The sequence below is a fragment of the Camelina sativa genome, chromosome 2 (genome assembly GCF_030686135.1).
Source record: "Camelina sativa cultivar CO46 ecotype springtype chromosome 2, ASM3068613v1".
Classification (NCBI taxonomy): Eukaryota; Viridiplantae; Streptophyta; class Magnoliopsida; order Brassicales; family Brassicaceae; genus Camelina; species Camelina sativa.
In genome coordinates this window covers 10,763,053-10,777,645 of record NC_141881.1, presented here as the reverse complement: position 1 = coordinate 10,777,645, position 14,593 = coordinate 10,763,053, and the positions used below count along the sequence as shown (strand labels likewise).

At 33.4% G+C, this 14,593-nt stretch overlaps 2 protein-coding genes and 1 pseudogene across 3 annotated transcripts; 2 read left to right on the top strand and 1 right to left on the bottom strand.

Moving 5' to 3' along the window:
• Nucleotides 1–119: 119 nt before the first annotated feature.
• On the bottom strand, nt 120–5,142 carry LOC104707343 (ubiquitin carboxyl-terminal hydrolase 10). The gene is made up of 13 exons (XM_010438593.3): nt 4,700–5,142; nt 4,301–4,498; nt 4,016–4,160; nt 3,828–3,887; nt 3,626–3,724; nt 2,981–3,355; nt 2,748–2,888; nt 2,445–2,615; nt 2,097–2,354; nt 1,845–1,999; nt 1,193–1,756; nt 829–1,099; nt 120–647 (listed from the first exon to the last, which is right to left on the bottom strand). Exons 1-13 carry the CDS (start codon nt 4,849–4,851, stop codon nt 489–491), a joined length of 2,748 nt encoding a protein of 915 aa, XP_010436895.2. The 5' UTR covers nt 4,852–5,142; the 3' UTR covers nt 120–488.
• Nucleotides 5,143–7,659: 2,517 nt separating this feature from the next.
• On the top strand, nt 7,660–8,908 carry LCR2 (low-molecular-weight cysteine-rich 2). Its single transcript, XM_019232869.2, has 2 exons — nt 7,660–7,788; nt 8,459–8,908. Exons 1-2 carry the CDS (start codon nt 7,728–7,730, stop codon nt 8,668–8,670), a joined length of 273 nt encoding a protein of 90 aa, XP_019088414.1. The 5' UTR covers nt 7,660–7,727; the 3' UTR covers nt 8,671–8,908.
• Nucleotides 8,909–11,832: 2,924 nt separating this feature from the next.
• On the top strand, nt 11,833–12,719 carry LOC104749906 (pectinesterase inhibitor 5-like; annotated as a pseudogene). Its single transcript, XR_015573663.1, has 2 exons — nt 11,833–12,079; nt 12,267–12,719. The product of XR_015573663.1 is annotated as a pectinesterase inhibitor 5-like (transcript).
• The last annotated feature ends 1,874 nt before the right edge of the window (nt 12,720–14,593 follow it).

Here is a 14,593-nt window from a genome sequence, read left to right as displayed (position 1 = left end):
TTTGATTATATTTCAAAAACAAACTCAAAAATCTTCAAAGCCTATTTCTTACCGTTTGCAATTGCTATAGGGAGATTCCATGTTTAATTGGAAGCCTTTTAGTCTCAAGAGGCTTGATATTTCAGATAATGAATTAGGTCATAAGATTTCACAAAAAATATATTCAGTGTTGAACATCACAACAAAGGGTACTTCATAAATCTCTACACTTCGAAAGCTGTTCATTACTTTTACTACCCAAAAATTACCGCTTCAACTAAAAAAAACTCACTAATCAAACAATCTTCCGAAGAACCTAAATCCCACCTTTCCACAGAGATCTGCCATAATGACATCATAAAACCTGAAGCAGAACACTCCAACCGAACCGCCAACTTCAAATCAAGAAAGAATAGAGGTGTCATCACCTGAGTGAGGGAGTCCAATGCAACTTTGAAAAAAAAATCTATCAACGTCGTGCTTTGTCCATTATAAGAATATACGTATGACTAATCCATATCACTTGACATCCCAGCTGTTTGTTTCTCAGTGTCACTTCTCACTCTTCGGTAGAAAAGAACATATGCTGCTGAGGTTTTTATTTCAGATTCATTTGCAGATGAAACATGACTGTCGTCGAAATGATACCATTTGTTGTCGTCGATCAACTGCAGGAACAATGACACATGATCAGATACAGAACTCATCAGAAGAACTACTAGCAAGCACAACTGAGAGTGAATATAAATTCTAGTCAATTATATGATAAAAACAAAATTATGCTGCATTACTGCATATGCACAAGTAAAAACAAACGATATAGATAGCGAGACCAATCAAGAAACCAACCTTAGCGTAGGCTGTGTAGTGACCACCACCAAGTCCACCGTAATGATTACTAACGGCATACAACTCGTATACATATGACTCGCCATTCTTGTTTTTCACATACTCTCTCAAATCTAGATCATGAATTGGGAAATTCACAAGCGTATCAAGCTTGTTCTTGAGATATCTGCTATACGTGAATCGTTTTAAATGGAACACAAGAATATCTGGCAATTTCCATAGGTCTAGCTTTTTGTTCGCTTGTCTGTGTTCTTTGCAGCTCGGACAAAACCTGGTTCAGAATAGTGAGATAAATGATCAAAGCTAAATCTTCAAATGATTCTATCAATTTATGTGACTTTAAAGTTAAGGCTAGGAGCTATACCACATGTCATCCGGTCCCAAAGGTTCTTCTGCTAAAAAGGCCTCCAAACACGAAAACAGAGATATGGCTTCTTGCTTTGTCTTCTTTGCCGAGAAACTTGTTTTATGAACCTCGGGAAGGTCGCTCAAGTAGTTGGAATCATACTTTTCATGCACACCCTCATTCCACTCAACTAAAACTCTTGTAATGATACCAGGGCTCACAGAAGATTCAGACTGAAGTGGTTTAAAGTTCAAACCACGTTCATCTGTCAAGAATATCCTGAAGGATAACTCTCGATCAGATGCTTCGTCTATCTCGGTATCTGGGGATATCTCAGTATCTGGGGATGATAAACTTCCGGATGTTTCATCAGCAGTAGCATCAACCGTAGCATCAGCAAGGTGACCATTATCATTTCCTTTATGAAAATTAGATGGGGCTTGGACCTTTTGCAGTGGTGACAGAAATCCAGAGATAACTGCATCAATGTCAGTTCCACTTAGTGGTTCTTTGTTGACATAAGTCACAAAAGGAGTTCCAAAAAGCTTTGCGTCTCTGCCTTTAACACTCTCCAGAACAGCCCTGTGGAACCCAATAATTATGATCCATAGCTTCACCCAAGACGACAAAGAAAAGTTCTTGCGTAACAAATTAAACGAAGCATGCTTACCTGTCCTGCCCTCCATGAAGAATTTCGAGTTTTTCTTTTCTTGATCCTTTCGGCAATTGATTCAACCGATACGCCACAATATGCTCATCATCTTTTATCACACTCAGTGACTCCAGGGGGTTCTCAAAATATCTAAAGATCTTGTGATCATATACCTGAGAGGCAATTCCACACAATCGTCAGGGATTTCATCCCCAAAACAGGATGAAAGAACAATATTAATACAAGAAAGGAACACGCCCAAAATCATACCTCTGCAAGTAAAAGGCTCTCATCATCGGCTAAGCAGCAAGCAGTACCTAGTGCAGTAACGAGATCTCTACAAGACCCTTGTTTTGGCACCGTTACAGTGTATGGCATCGGAAGACAACTTCCGTCGCAATAAAACACCGTGACTGTCATTACTCGCGTAAGTGTTGATGGCAAAGGTAAAGACAAGTACATGAAAGGATCAAAAGTGATTGATATTTTCCCGCAAACTGGACAAACCAGAGTTGACTTGTATTGGCCCTAAAAGAAATTAAATACATCATAAGAAATGGTCGGGAAAATAACATACAGAACATTAAATGGAAGAAGTGAGTAGGAAACGATACTTACTTGACAAACGTTAACTATTACAGAATCATTTCTGGCCTTATGGTAATTCCAAAGCTCTTCAGCAACTTCATCATCCGGACGACTGTCAGAATCTTTAAGTTCGACGTAAGGTTTTCGTTTTACTTTATTTAAATCTTCATGCAGCCCATCCAATAAGAAAGCAAGCAGTTCCTACAAGAAATTTAATACATCATACACAAAGCAAAACAAAATGAAATATTCTGGCAAAGAGGGAAGCAATGCCAGGAACAAAGAATTTGCTTAATTATGCATCACCACACATATTAAAGAAAAATTACTAACTTGAGAATCATGCTGATTGTAACCACTAAACTGTGGAGCAAATCTAGCCAATTTTGTCTTAAAAGTGCGTGGTGCAACTGCGTTCCTTCCTGATGACCATAATTTCTTCAACAAATCACCAAATGCGATAGCAAGCTCACCCTGGATAATTGAGTGTTAGAATTATATTCAAAAAGCATGTGAGTACCTTCACATGACGAAATCGAGAAGACATTTAAGTATCAAGAACTTACACACATTCCCAACGGGTTATCTCTATTTATGTCGTCACTATAATCTTGCAAGAAGTATTCAACAATTGGAGGTGTGTGAGCCAAACACTGGAGAGCGCTATTCATAAAGCAGGTATTTCCCAGATTACTCAATCCTGCTAATCCTCCCTTCTCTCCTTTTCCAAGAATACTCAAAGAATCGCCGCCATCGTCTTCTGAAGTTATTCTCGGAAAGAGACTTAACTTGGACGTGGTGGAATGACCATTCGGTAGGGTAGGCCCCCCAGCAATTGTAACACGCGACCTTGACGGTTCCAGAGGTACCAGAGCTAACTCTTTTCCTGCCGAGCTCATAGCAGACTGAGATGAAGACGACCCATCAACTTCAAGAAGAATCTGCATGGGATACATCAGTCATTGTTGAACAAAAAAACGAACACTGGAAATAAGTGAGATAAATAGCGTTCGGTTTTTCATGATAAAATGACTCAAACTTGTAGTGCAAGTTGACAAAGGTGATTTGTCATTTCTATGCATAATCAAACAAGATCCTCTCACCAAAGATTTAAGACAACGACCGAAAATCAAGTTAAGAAAAATTGTAGTGCAAGTTGACAAAGGTGAATTGTCAATATAAGTCTTACAGACAGTTCTCTAAATACTTACATCTTGGTCCATCTGAAGCCTTGACTCTTCCAGGCTCCTGTTAGATGAAGGATACAAGAGCCCGTTTTTCCTCTTATCGAAGTAATCCCAGATTTGTGCCTGTTTATACATATCAATGTGAATTAAAGAACACATCTCCATATGGAACAATGCGTATAAAAATAAAATAGACATAGAAATGAAAGACTTCAGACACACACACCTTTTCTTGCGCAACACCTGTCACAGCACAAACCTTCTCATAAAGTTCCCTAACAGAGGCCTGAAAACACGAGCAACCCATGAAAGAAAGTGAAAAAGTGGGGCTTACTTCAAAGAGCCTCTGGCTATGCATAAGCACAACAAGCAAAACTAAGAGCCAAAGTAGAGTAAAATGGGGCAACCTAATACCTGTTTTCCCAACCGTATTGCTGTTCTACTTTCATCTCGTCCGTCTGTCAACATAAGGCAGAGTGGGTAAACCTCTACACTATAACTCTTACTGTAAAATCCTTGACAGATCATCTTCCTTGCTATCGGAGGACCTCCGCTATACCTGAAAGAGATATAAGACCAAGTTATGCCCTTGAAAGCATATTTTATCTACAACAGTTATAGTGTCCCAAGCAGAACAAAGAGTCTTCCCCTTTAAACACAATTCAATCAAATGATGGAAATAATAGAGGAAAAGCTCACCAATCAACAAGTCTCTGCCAAACTTCTTGAGGAACTAAAACGTAGTCTTCTCCTTCCACCAGCAATCTACGAAGCTGTGGATCATTAATGTCGCCCTCACTTTCGATAATATCACTGTTATCAATCGGTCCAGGCCTCGAAGCTTCCAAGGACTCTCCACACGATTGGTCAACATATTTCTGCCAGCTTGTATGCCACCTACACTAACACAAACACATTGACCTAATCTTAGACATCTATAGATTTCAATCAAAATATCAAAACAATAGATCAAGATTCACAAGAATGTTCTAAATCTAAACATTAGATTTGAACAGAGAAGCATTACAACAATCAAATATGTGAAGCAATTCTAAACGTTTCTCATGCATGATACTACTTAGAGATGACGATAACAACCTTTTAGAGATGACGAAATATAAGTTCCCTTCCTTCAAATTATTCTCCGATTCGGTAGTCAGCTCCGATACGATACGTTTCTCTTCCTCGGGAGTGAACGGCAAATCAGAGACTCCGTTCTCAATCATGAAATCGGAATTAGGGATCGTCATCTTTTCAATAGATGATGAACCGATCAATGCCAAGATCCACCAAAATTTCAAACGAAATAGCAGGATTCAACGGGGGATCTGTGAGAGAGGAAACAAACAACGGCAAGTCCAGAGAGAATCGGAAGAGGATACAAGAAGAAGAAAATGAAGGAACCCTAGATTGGAGGAGTCAGAGAGAAGAAGAGAGAGAGAGAGAGAGAGAGAGAGAGAGACGAGAGGAGAGGTCTTCTTATTGGATTCACGATTTAATGGTTGTTTTCCAATTAATAACAACTGCCAAATTTTCCAAACAAGTAGCAATTTCTTTTCTTGTAACTTGGAAAATGGAAAACAATAAACCGATTCGGTTCGGTTTTGAAAATTTTTTAGGTAATTGCAAAATAAGAAACAATAAACCGATTCGGTTCCGGTTATCATTAAAAAATATTTCGGTTTTTAGTTCAGTTGCAAATGGTAAAACCGTTTGACTATTGTGTTTTTTTTTTCGGATTTCAAAATTGATTTTGTGATATAAGATTTGGTTGTGTTGGGTTATTGTTTAGAACATTTTTTTTTAATAATGAAAAATACTTAGGTTCACCGAACCTGCTTGTTCATCCCCTCTTCTCTAAGCCAATCAGAATCTTCCATCTAATATTTTATTTAAAAAATAAATCGAAATTAAATTAAAAAGCAAAACAAATTAAGGAAACAAATTCTGTATACTTTTAATAAAGGAAAGTTAAATATTGGCTTGATTTAGATTTTTAAAATTAGAACAAAATTATATGTCGGTTTGAGTTTACAAATGAAATGGTTAGGGTTTAGATTTTACAATTAAAATAAAATTATATGTTGGTTTGGGTTTACAAATAAGGTGGTTAGAGTTTAGATTTTACAATTAGAACGAAATTATATATGTCAGTTTGGGTTCACAAATGAGATGGTTAGAGTTTAGATTTTACAAGTATAACGAAATTATATGTCGGTTTGGGTTCACAAATAAGATGTTAGGGTTTAGATTTTACAATTAGAACGAAATTAGATGTTGGTTTGGATTCACAAATGAGATGGTTAGGGTTTAGATTTTACAAGTAGAACGAAATTATATGTCGGTTTGGGTTCACAAATGAAATGGTTAGGGTTTATATTTTACAAGTAGAACAAAATTATATGTCGGTTTGGGTTTATTAAAGAGCGGTTTAAGTTTTTAATTTTATAATAATGTATACAGATTTTATTTCCTTATTTAATAAGGGGGTGGATGAATAGGTTCACCCCTAGGGGTGAACCTAAGTATTATTCTTTAATAATTAGAATTTATTCACTTTAGAATTGATTATATTATAATTCATTCAATTTAGAATTTGTGACATCAATAAAAATGGAAACATTTATGAGAAAAAAAAATTGGTTATCTGATTTTGGCCACTGGTCCGCAGCAGGCAAGTAGCGCTTTCTGGATGACTTATTGGTTAGGTAAAAAATCACGATCTAGCATGGGCTTGTTCGTTTACATAGTCGCGATGGCCACTTTTGGCGACTGAAAAATTAACGTGCCGGTGTTTAAAACCCAGACATGAGTCACATTTTCTGTTAAAAAAAGTCATTACTTATATAAAAGGAGTCGCAGTGATTGTTTTAGCTGTCGCCGTTTTTTCTGGCGACACATGAACACATCGGCAACCTCCGTAAAAATATCACAACGACAGTTTTTTCATTTATCATCATTTATTTGGCCACATCGACGTTTAAATTTCAATCGCCGGAAGGAGTCGCAGCGACACCATAACGAATATGGCCCATATTGTGGCCAACTGATGGATGCTCGTTGGTTGTTTGTTTGGCGAATACTTCCATTTTGCCTTTTTCATATCTTTCTAGTCCCAAACAACCATTTTGATTCATAGTACTCCTAATGCATTACATAAAACCTAGGACTACAATGTAAATGATGGAAAAGGATCGAAATGCAACAAATCAAACATCTTTCTTTACTTATCTAACTCTTTTCTAATTTTAATGATTCCTCTTCTTTTTCTTTTCTTTTTTTCTGTTCAAAACTTTTTCTTTTCTCTGTTCAAAACCTTATGATCCTTTAAACTTCTAATTTAGCATTTATATCATTTATCACTAAAGCTTAGAAGTGATCAAGTCTCATTCTTTTTGTCTCTAGAGTTTCTCTTTAATTAATATTTTAGTATGTTTAAGCTCCCATGGTTCTATTTCAATTTCTGATTTCCATCTTTTTGTTTTCCTTTCTCTTTTCATACTCTCAAATCACAAACCATGTAAATCAACATCCAATTACGATCAACTTTACTATTAAATTAAATCACAATGAATATAATTGATTTCCATTAACTGCAATTTATTGAAGCCCAAAACATATGTAATGGATAGAACTATATGATATTCCTAAACACTAATTTGAAAAGAATCATATTGGTTAATAACCTTATTAATCTTGTGCATGGCTCGGATCATCCTCTAGTTTTTCGTTATTTAGAAATCTGTTTCAATGGCTTCCTTCTAATTTTTTTATTTAATAAAATTCAAATTGCTATTTTCGGATATATTTTCATTTTAAGTGTATACACTCTAAAATATATTTGAATATTAGGAGTTCATCATTTTCACTTAATTTGAAAAAAGTTTTTGTAAAAGACGACCAAGTCTAAGGCTTTTAACAAATCAAATGAGTGGAAAGCTAAATCGGAATTTAAGGAGATCGATAGCTTAATATAGTTTTTGTAATGTGAGATACACTCAATTTCTTATATATTATACTTTCTTCTTTCTTTTTTAAGTTTAAAAAAAAAATTCAGAGTTTTTCTTTTTTTTTTTGGTCAAAAATTTAAACCATCTGTCAAAAAAGAAAAAAAAAACAATCTAAAATGAAAACAAAATTTGTATTCTCATTCACCGTTTTGGCTCTCTTCCTCCTTTTTGTGATAGGTTTGTAATCATTTTAAATGTAACATATATTTTTTTATGAAAACAAAAATATGAATACCTTATGTGTTGAAAATAATAATTCAACTATGGTATATAAAACGTTTTTCGGAATTTAATTGCATCATCTAATTACACTGTATCAGTTTAGCTCTTTATTTAAAATTCATACTATAGACATAGAAAATTCATCTACAAATAGTTTATGCTAGATATAGAATAATTCATCTACAAATGTTTTATGGTAGACCTAGACAACTGAAACCCAAGTTTATGTTTGAAATTTGTTCGCACGTTTTAATTGACTCCTTCAATTATAAATCTATCTGGTCTTATTATATTATGAAAAAAAAAATTAATATAAATTGTTTCAACATATTTCCCTTGCTTTTTCATTATCAATAATTGTGGTCTTGTGACACATTGATAAATGTATCAAGCCTATTAAAATATGTTATTTAACAAATATCAGCATTTTATAGTTTTTGGGTAAATTTATGTGACATTTTAACAGTACCTCATTATAATAATGTCAGGCTATATTTTTAACAATTATTCAAAAGATAATCAATGGATTTGATAATTATGTCAGGCTATGTTTTTTTTTACTATTTTTACTATTTCTCCATTTCTAATTACAGAAAATAAGAGTTGATGTTCTATAATATTACAGTAACAGGAGTGGTTGGAGATGTAAAACAAAAAGTACAAAAGAAAAAAATATGGTGCTTGAGGCCTTTACCTGATCAAAAACCTGGGAAATGTGTCATCAAAGACTGTGAGTCTAAATGTAAGGAGAAGTGGAAAGGGAATGGTACAGAAGCTTCATGTCGTCCCCAATGCAACTGCCACTTTCGTTGCCCATGGCTTCAGGGCCAGGCCTGACAAATATGAGTGCTAAATTATTGATCTAACTGCAAATGTTGATTAAGAATTTAAGTTTTGACCTAACTTATTTCATTATGTAATTATTGACCCTCAAAATTTTATGCTTTATTTTACCTTTTCCTCAAAATATTGGTATACAAACTTTTTATATATCCTTAATTTTCTTTCCTTGGCCCTCTAAAATTAAAGGCCTTGTATGATTTGTTTCATGTTTATATATATGTTGAAGGTCAAATTTGCATGGTGTGTATATGTTTTTTTTTTCTTCTTCTTCTATCATCTATTTGGCCACAACAGATGCATTAGCCTAATTCACTCTCTTTAAAGAGAGAAAACTCTAATGCCAAATGATATAACTCTCGTTCTTTCATTTTTATGGATTTATGCATGCCAATAGACGGTGGTTACTTCTTTTCTTATGTTCAATAAAACTTACATCATCGATATAGTGATAGTGTACGTCTTATAATGCACGTCTTGGGGCATTTTTATAATACATAATCTATTGCTGAGAGTGCCAAAACACTAATTTTTTTTTATAAGTTTTATACCGTAAATTTTTAAAATTCTATAGATAATGGTGCATATATACGATCTCATGAACAATACCAATTAATGTAAGTATAGCTCGAACAGTGGGCCTGTTAATAGAAAGAAAGCCCAAGAAAACATGTGTCTAACTGCCTACCAAAGACTCCAAACCAAAAAGGTATTATCATATGAAGATTCAATGGCTATGCTATCAAAAGGATTTGCTAAATATCTGAAGCTTTGGGGGAAAAAGAAGAAGAATAAAATGGATGAAGAAGTTAGAAGTTCATCAAATGTATTTTGAATGCAAAGAGTATGGACATGTACGTTCTAAATGTGTCAATCTACACAAGCATAAGAAGAAGGCTATGAATTTTGTCACTAGTGATTCTGAAACTGATTCAGATGAAGAAGAAGATCTGAAAATTTTTGTGGCGTTTGCAACTTTTGAATATAGTTCTGCATCAACTTCTGCAAAAGTGTCTGCATATGTGTCTGCAACAAAAACTGTAATAGCATTAAATCCTACAACTACATCAGAACATGAATTTGAAAGTGATATTGATGCAGAGAGTATGGATTATGGATTATGAAGAACTTGGTAAGAAGAATGAAATGTTGTATGGATATTGGCTTAAAATAATTGAGGATAATTCCGTTTTAATTAAGGAGAAGCTCAAGTTGTTAAAGCAGAGAAATATGCAACAAAAATGAAGGAAGAAGTATCACAAGCTAAATTGCAACTTGAAGAAACTCAAAAGAATTTGAGAATGCTTAATAATGGCACAAAGAAGTTGGATCATATTCTGAATATTGGCTAGACATATAAATGTGGTTTTGGATTCGAAGAAAAATCTTCAAAATCAGATCCGGTGTTTGTTTCAAGTGGAAAAATCATGTTTGCAGCAGGAACTGTGTCAAAAACTATAATTGTGACAGAGATTACTTCAAAGACTGCTTCAGAGACTGTATTTTTGAAAGAGTGTGATACAAAAATTTCTGAATTTTAGAATGCACCACGAAGAGTTTTTCGACCTATTTGTCATCATTGTGGTGTTGTTGGGCATATTAGGCCAAGATGTTTCAGATTGTTGAGAGAGAGAACCAAATGGAAAATGTTATTGATGTAAGGTTTGGCGGTCCTACGTGATATCACTATAGAGTTCAAGGACATATTAAGATGAATTGCTTCAGATTCGTTTGAGAATTCAATCATGGGGGTCCGAGGTGCAACAAGATTTGAGTTAGAAAAGATGATTTCTATGGAGGTGGTGTATTAGGCTATCAACCGTGTATTACAAAGCGGGAAAAATTTTCCAATTAGCTTTGACCATGTTATGACTCATTCAACAGGAGAATGAAGATGTGTTTGGTGATATTGTTTAAAAGTTTGAACTGATGAATTCACAAACATAGTCAAAAAGGGGAAGAATGAAGATGTATATGTCTGAAGTAGTATCTGTGTGATACAAGAAGTGATACATGACTGCTGTTATTTTATGTGTGTGTGAAGTTTCTAGAAAGTTTGAGAAGACAATATTGAAGGACGGTTTGAGGATGAATTGTAGAGAAAAACTACTATTTTATTGGTTGATTGAATTGGAGTTTTACAAAGAAAAATAAAATAGCAAAAAGGAAAAAGACTTTTTTTTATGGAATCTAGAAATCTTCTCTTATTATGATTAGGAAGTCTTGTTGGATATATAAGGAGGTGTTGGACATGTCTTAGAGGGAAGATAGCGGAGGCACAAATAAAATATTAGAGAGCTTTTTGTGTTTGTGTGCAACTTAGTTTCACGGTTTGGTGCTTGCATGATCAAGTTTCTTTGTTTATCGGTATGACGTGTGTGTGAAGGTTGTTCCAGAGACTTGGAGAACTGAAGTCTAGGCTCAGGGGGAGTTTAGCCCAAGGTTAGGTTATCTTGGTTAAAATCTAGGCTTGGTGTGAGTTTCGTTAAAGATATAAATTTATCTTTAAGATTTCATGTTATAAAACGAAGCGGTGAATTAAGAGGGTTGTGCTTGATTTACGCATTTGCGAATAGGTTGTATTTGCTTTGTTGTTCTAGTGGAATCAAATCTGGACGTAGTCCCGGGGAGTAAGAAAACCCAAACTTTGTTAACAAACTTCTTTTCTCGTTTACTTTCTACACTTTATTATTGTCTCATTCGCTTTAACAATACATGTGATGGGGGAGATGAAGGTTATACTTTCTTCACCGAAAGATAATTCTTTAGTCAAAATATTGCTTGTAGTGTGTCAAAGGAGGGACGTCTTTCTTCTTATCTCTCGAGGGGTGGTCGTGCGTGGTTACACAATCATTGAGGAAGAGAGGCGGACTGGCTAGTGTTTCTTTTTGGTTTTGGATTGGTTTATTGTTAACAGATTTGTTGTACTATGTTTTGCTTTGATTTAATGAAGCCTCAGACGTTAAAAAAAAAACTTATATTTATGAAGTGCAGCGTTACTCTCGTTAACTCCGATAAATTGTTATTCCAAAAACTTTACTACCACTAAATTTAATAGTTATTCATTTAAGGTCATCAATTTTTCTAATTTAGCAAGTACGTTTTATAGCTTCCAATATCATCTATCATAAATAAATAAAATGTTTGAAACATGCGAAAAAGAAAATTCTAAACACATTTGTTTCTCATCATGGCTACAATTCTAATCAAACACATAACTTTTCTCTTGTTGTTGTTGTTGTTATTATTCGTGCTTATTGCATCCCCAATCGTAAATGCAATGCTTGTTAAAGACGTGAATGCATTTTGTAAGGAGACAAATGATGTGAACTTCTGCTTGAAATACATTGGAGCAGACAAACGTATATCAGCTGCACGTGACCTCAACGACGTGCTTTTGATTGCGGTAATGTTATTTAATTGTTATGTATTAAAACGACGTGTATAGTTATGAAATTGTGTTCAACAAATATTCATAATGTTCATTCTTGATTAGGGATTGAGTTAAAAAAAAGTTGTGTAAAATTTGAGAGATGAGAATCTCCTTTATACTCTTGCTTATTTCTTGATTTCTGATTGAGACTTATTATCAGTTTTCCCAGTGCAAAATTCAAGTGAGTGAAGCAACCAAACATATCAGCAAAGTCCGCTGAAAGTTTAGTGGTCCGATTGGAAAAGAACGGATCAAGTTTTGTGAGAGGAACTACGGGTTGGCGTCAGGTTTGTTCCAAGAAGCGTATGAAACAGGACAACTAAAAGTACTTGCATATAGAGCTCACTTAACTGCACGGAGCGGCTCAAACTATGTGCGCGAGTGTGAAGAAGAATGGAAAAAGAATGGTCCAATACAAAAATCTCCTGTGACTTTCTATAACACAAATGTTATAAAACTATTTTCTATTATTCGTGTTATTATCAGCAAGGTTAAGACTTAGTTGTACATGAATTAATCAAAAATTTCATATACTTAAAGCTATGTGTTTAGAAGATCCAATATGTATTTGTGTTGACTAGACTAGAAGATAATAACAACATCATTTTATTAAGTAGGAACCATCACCTTGCGGCCCTATAGATTATATACAAAATTCGGTCATGTTATCTCAAATGATTTCTTAGTCTAGCGGTATTGGGAGTGTTTGTGAAGACTCATGCATCACGAGTTCGAATCGCTTATTAAGCTCATTTTATTTTAATTTTCGGGTGCAAATGGTTGCACAGTTGAAAATGTTGAAGGAGTTGGAAAAAATTATTCAGCCAAGTTTCACCATTTGAATGGAAGAGGTTGAAGAAGTTGGAAAAAACTATTCAACTCATTCAACTTAAAAAGTTGAAAAAATTAACTAATCCTACAGCAAAATTGTTCAACTTGTTCAACCACTATTTTGGAGATGAATGAGTTGAATATTTTCCAACTCAATTTTGTTCAACTCATTTTTTCAAATTTAAGCAACCATTTGCAGCCTTCGTTTTTGTTTTTAAAATATTAAAAATATATATTTTATTACATACAGTCACGAAATTTAGCCCACTTTTTTCTTTGATTGTGGCCCTCGAAAAGTTAGCGACGGCTCTGACTAGAAGATAATAAACAACATCATTTTATTAAAGTAGGAATCCGACATCATCCTTTTCATTACAGTGTCATATGAAACAACTAAAACAAAGGGTTACAAATTCATGTTTTAAGTCGATGATGATTTAGGTACTAATAAAACTTTGAATTTTAAAGCTTTGAGATTAAAAAAAATTAATGAGGTAGAAAAATTCTTTTGCTCCAAACGTTGGGTTGAAATCAACCATTTCTCTAAAGAAAACATAACCAAATTTAAACAATCAAAATATACAGAAATATTTGCTTCCAAATCGTCATAGTAGATCCAAAATTTATTTCACTTACGTTAGTATAAGTTAATCATATATATATATATATATATATATATATATATAATTAGAGAGTTCTCTCTTCATGTCCACATCAACATCCATGTATTATATTTTACATTTTTTTTGGATCCACCATCTTATTTGTTAAAAAAATAAACATTATAACTAAAATTAATTCACAGATCTAAAATAATTGTTTTCATCAAATAAAACAATAATTTACAGAAAAGAAATTCAGTACTAAAAGACAATAAATATATATATATATATATATATATATAAAATAAGAATAGAGGATAGAAAAAAATAAAATTAATTAAATATGTCTAAACATATAATGTGTGAATATTTCTAAATAACTAAAAATAGTAAAAACAAATATATCATATATTTAATGGTACAACAACAATTTTTAAGAGTTAAGGTTATTTATCATAATGAAGAACATTAGATTTTTTTTTAAATAATAAATACCAAATTTTTTAAAAAATTTACCAAATAAAAGGTAATTCATTTCTAAAGAAAAATACACATTTAACATTTGAGAATATATTTGTTCATTTTAGTTTTAAAGTATCAGTTCATGATATCATTTAAAAAATAAGAAGGATTTTGTATATATTATTATGGGAGATTTGCTAAACTAGACCATTTTCAGAAAACAAGTTTTAAAGGGGTGCACTCATTGGGAAAATTGTGGAAATTGTACACTTTTAATTGAATTTACAATTTACCCCTTTCTTTTCTAAACTAATAACAAAAATGTCATTATTTATGTTTTTACAAGCAACTGATTCCTTCTTTCTCATTTGAACCTTTCGGTCTATTCTTTATTTTTTTGCAAAAGTTACAAGTGATTAATTTCATCACTTCTGTTTCATAACTTTTTATTGTTTGAATATCAGATTTTGTCATTAAAATCTTTCTACGTATTTGGCGATAAGAAAGGTGTCGCTTCTGAGAACGTTATATGTCATGTTAATCTTTCTATTGACGATTAAAAAGGTATCGATTATCAGAACGTTATATAAAA

Excerpts from the sequence above, each read along its gene's own strand:
- LOC104707343 (XM_010438593.3), bottom strand. The coding sequence starts at position 4,851 with ATGACGATCCCTAATTCCGATTTCATGATTGAGAACGGAGTCTCTGAT. Across the intron at positions 4,161-4,300 it reads TGGCAGAGACTTGTTGATTG|GTATAGCGGAGGTCCTCCGA; the intron begins GTGAGCTTTTCC and ends TATCTCTTTCAG. Across the intron at positions 2,889-2,980 it reads ATAACCCGTTGGGAATGTGT|GGTGAGCTTGCTATCGCATT; the intron begins GTAAGTTCTTGA and ends TCAATTATCCAG.
- LCR2 (XM_019232869.2), top strand. The coding sequence starts at position 7,728 with ATGAAAACAAAATTTGTATTCTCATTCACCGTTTTGGCTCTCTTCCTC. Across the intron at positions 7,789-8,458 it reads CTTCCTCCTTTTTGTGATAG|TAACAGGAGTGGTTGGAGAT; the intron begins GTTTGTAATCAT and ends ATAATATTACAG.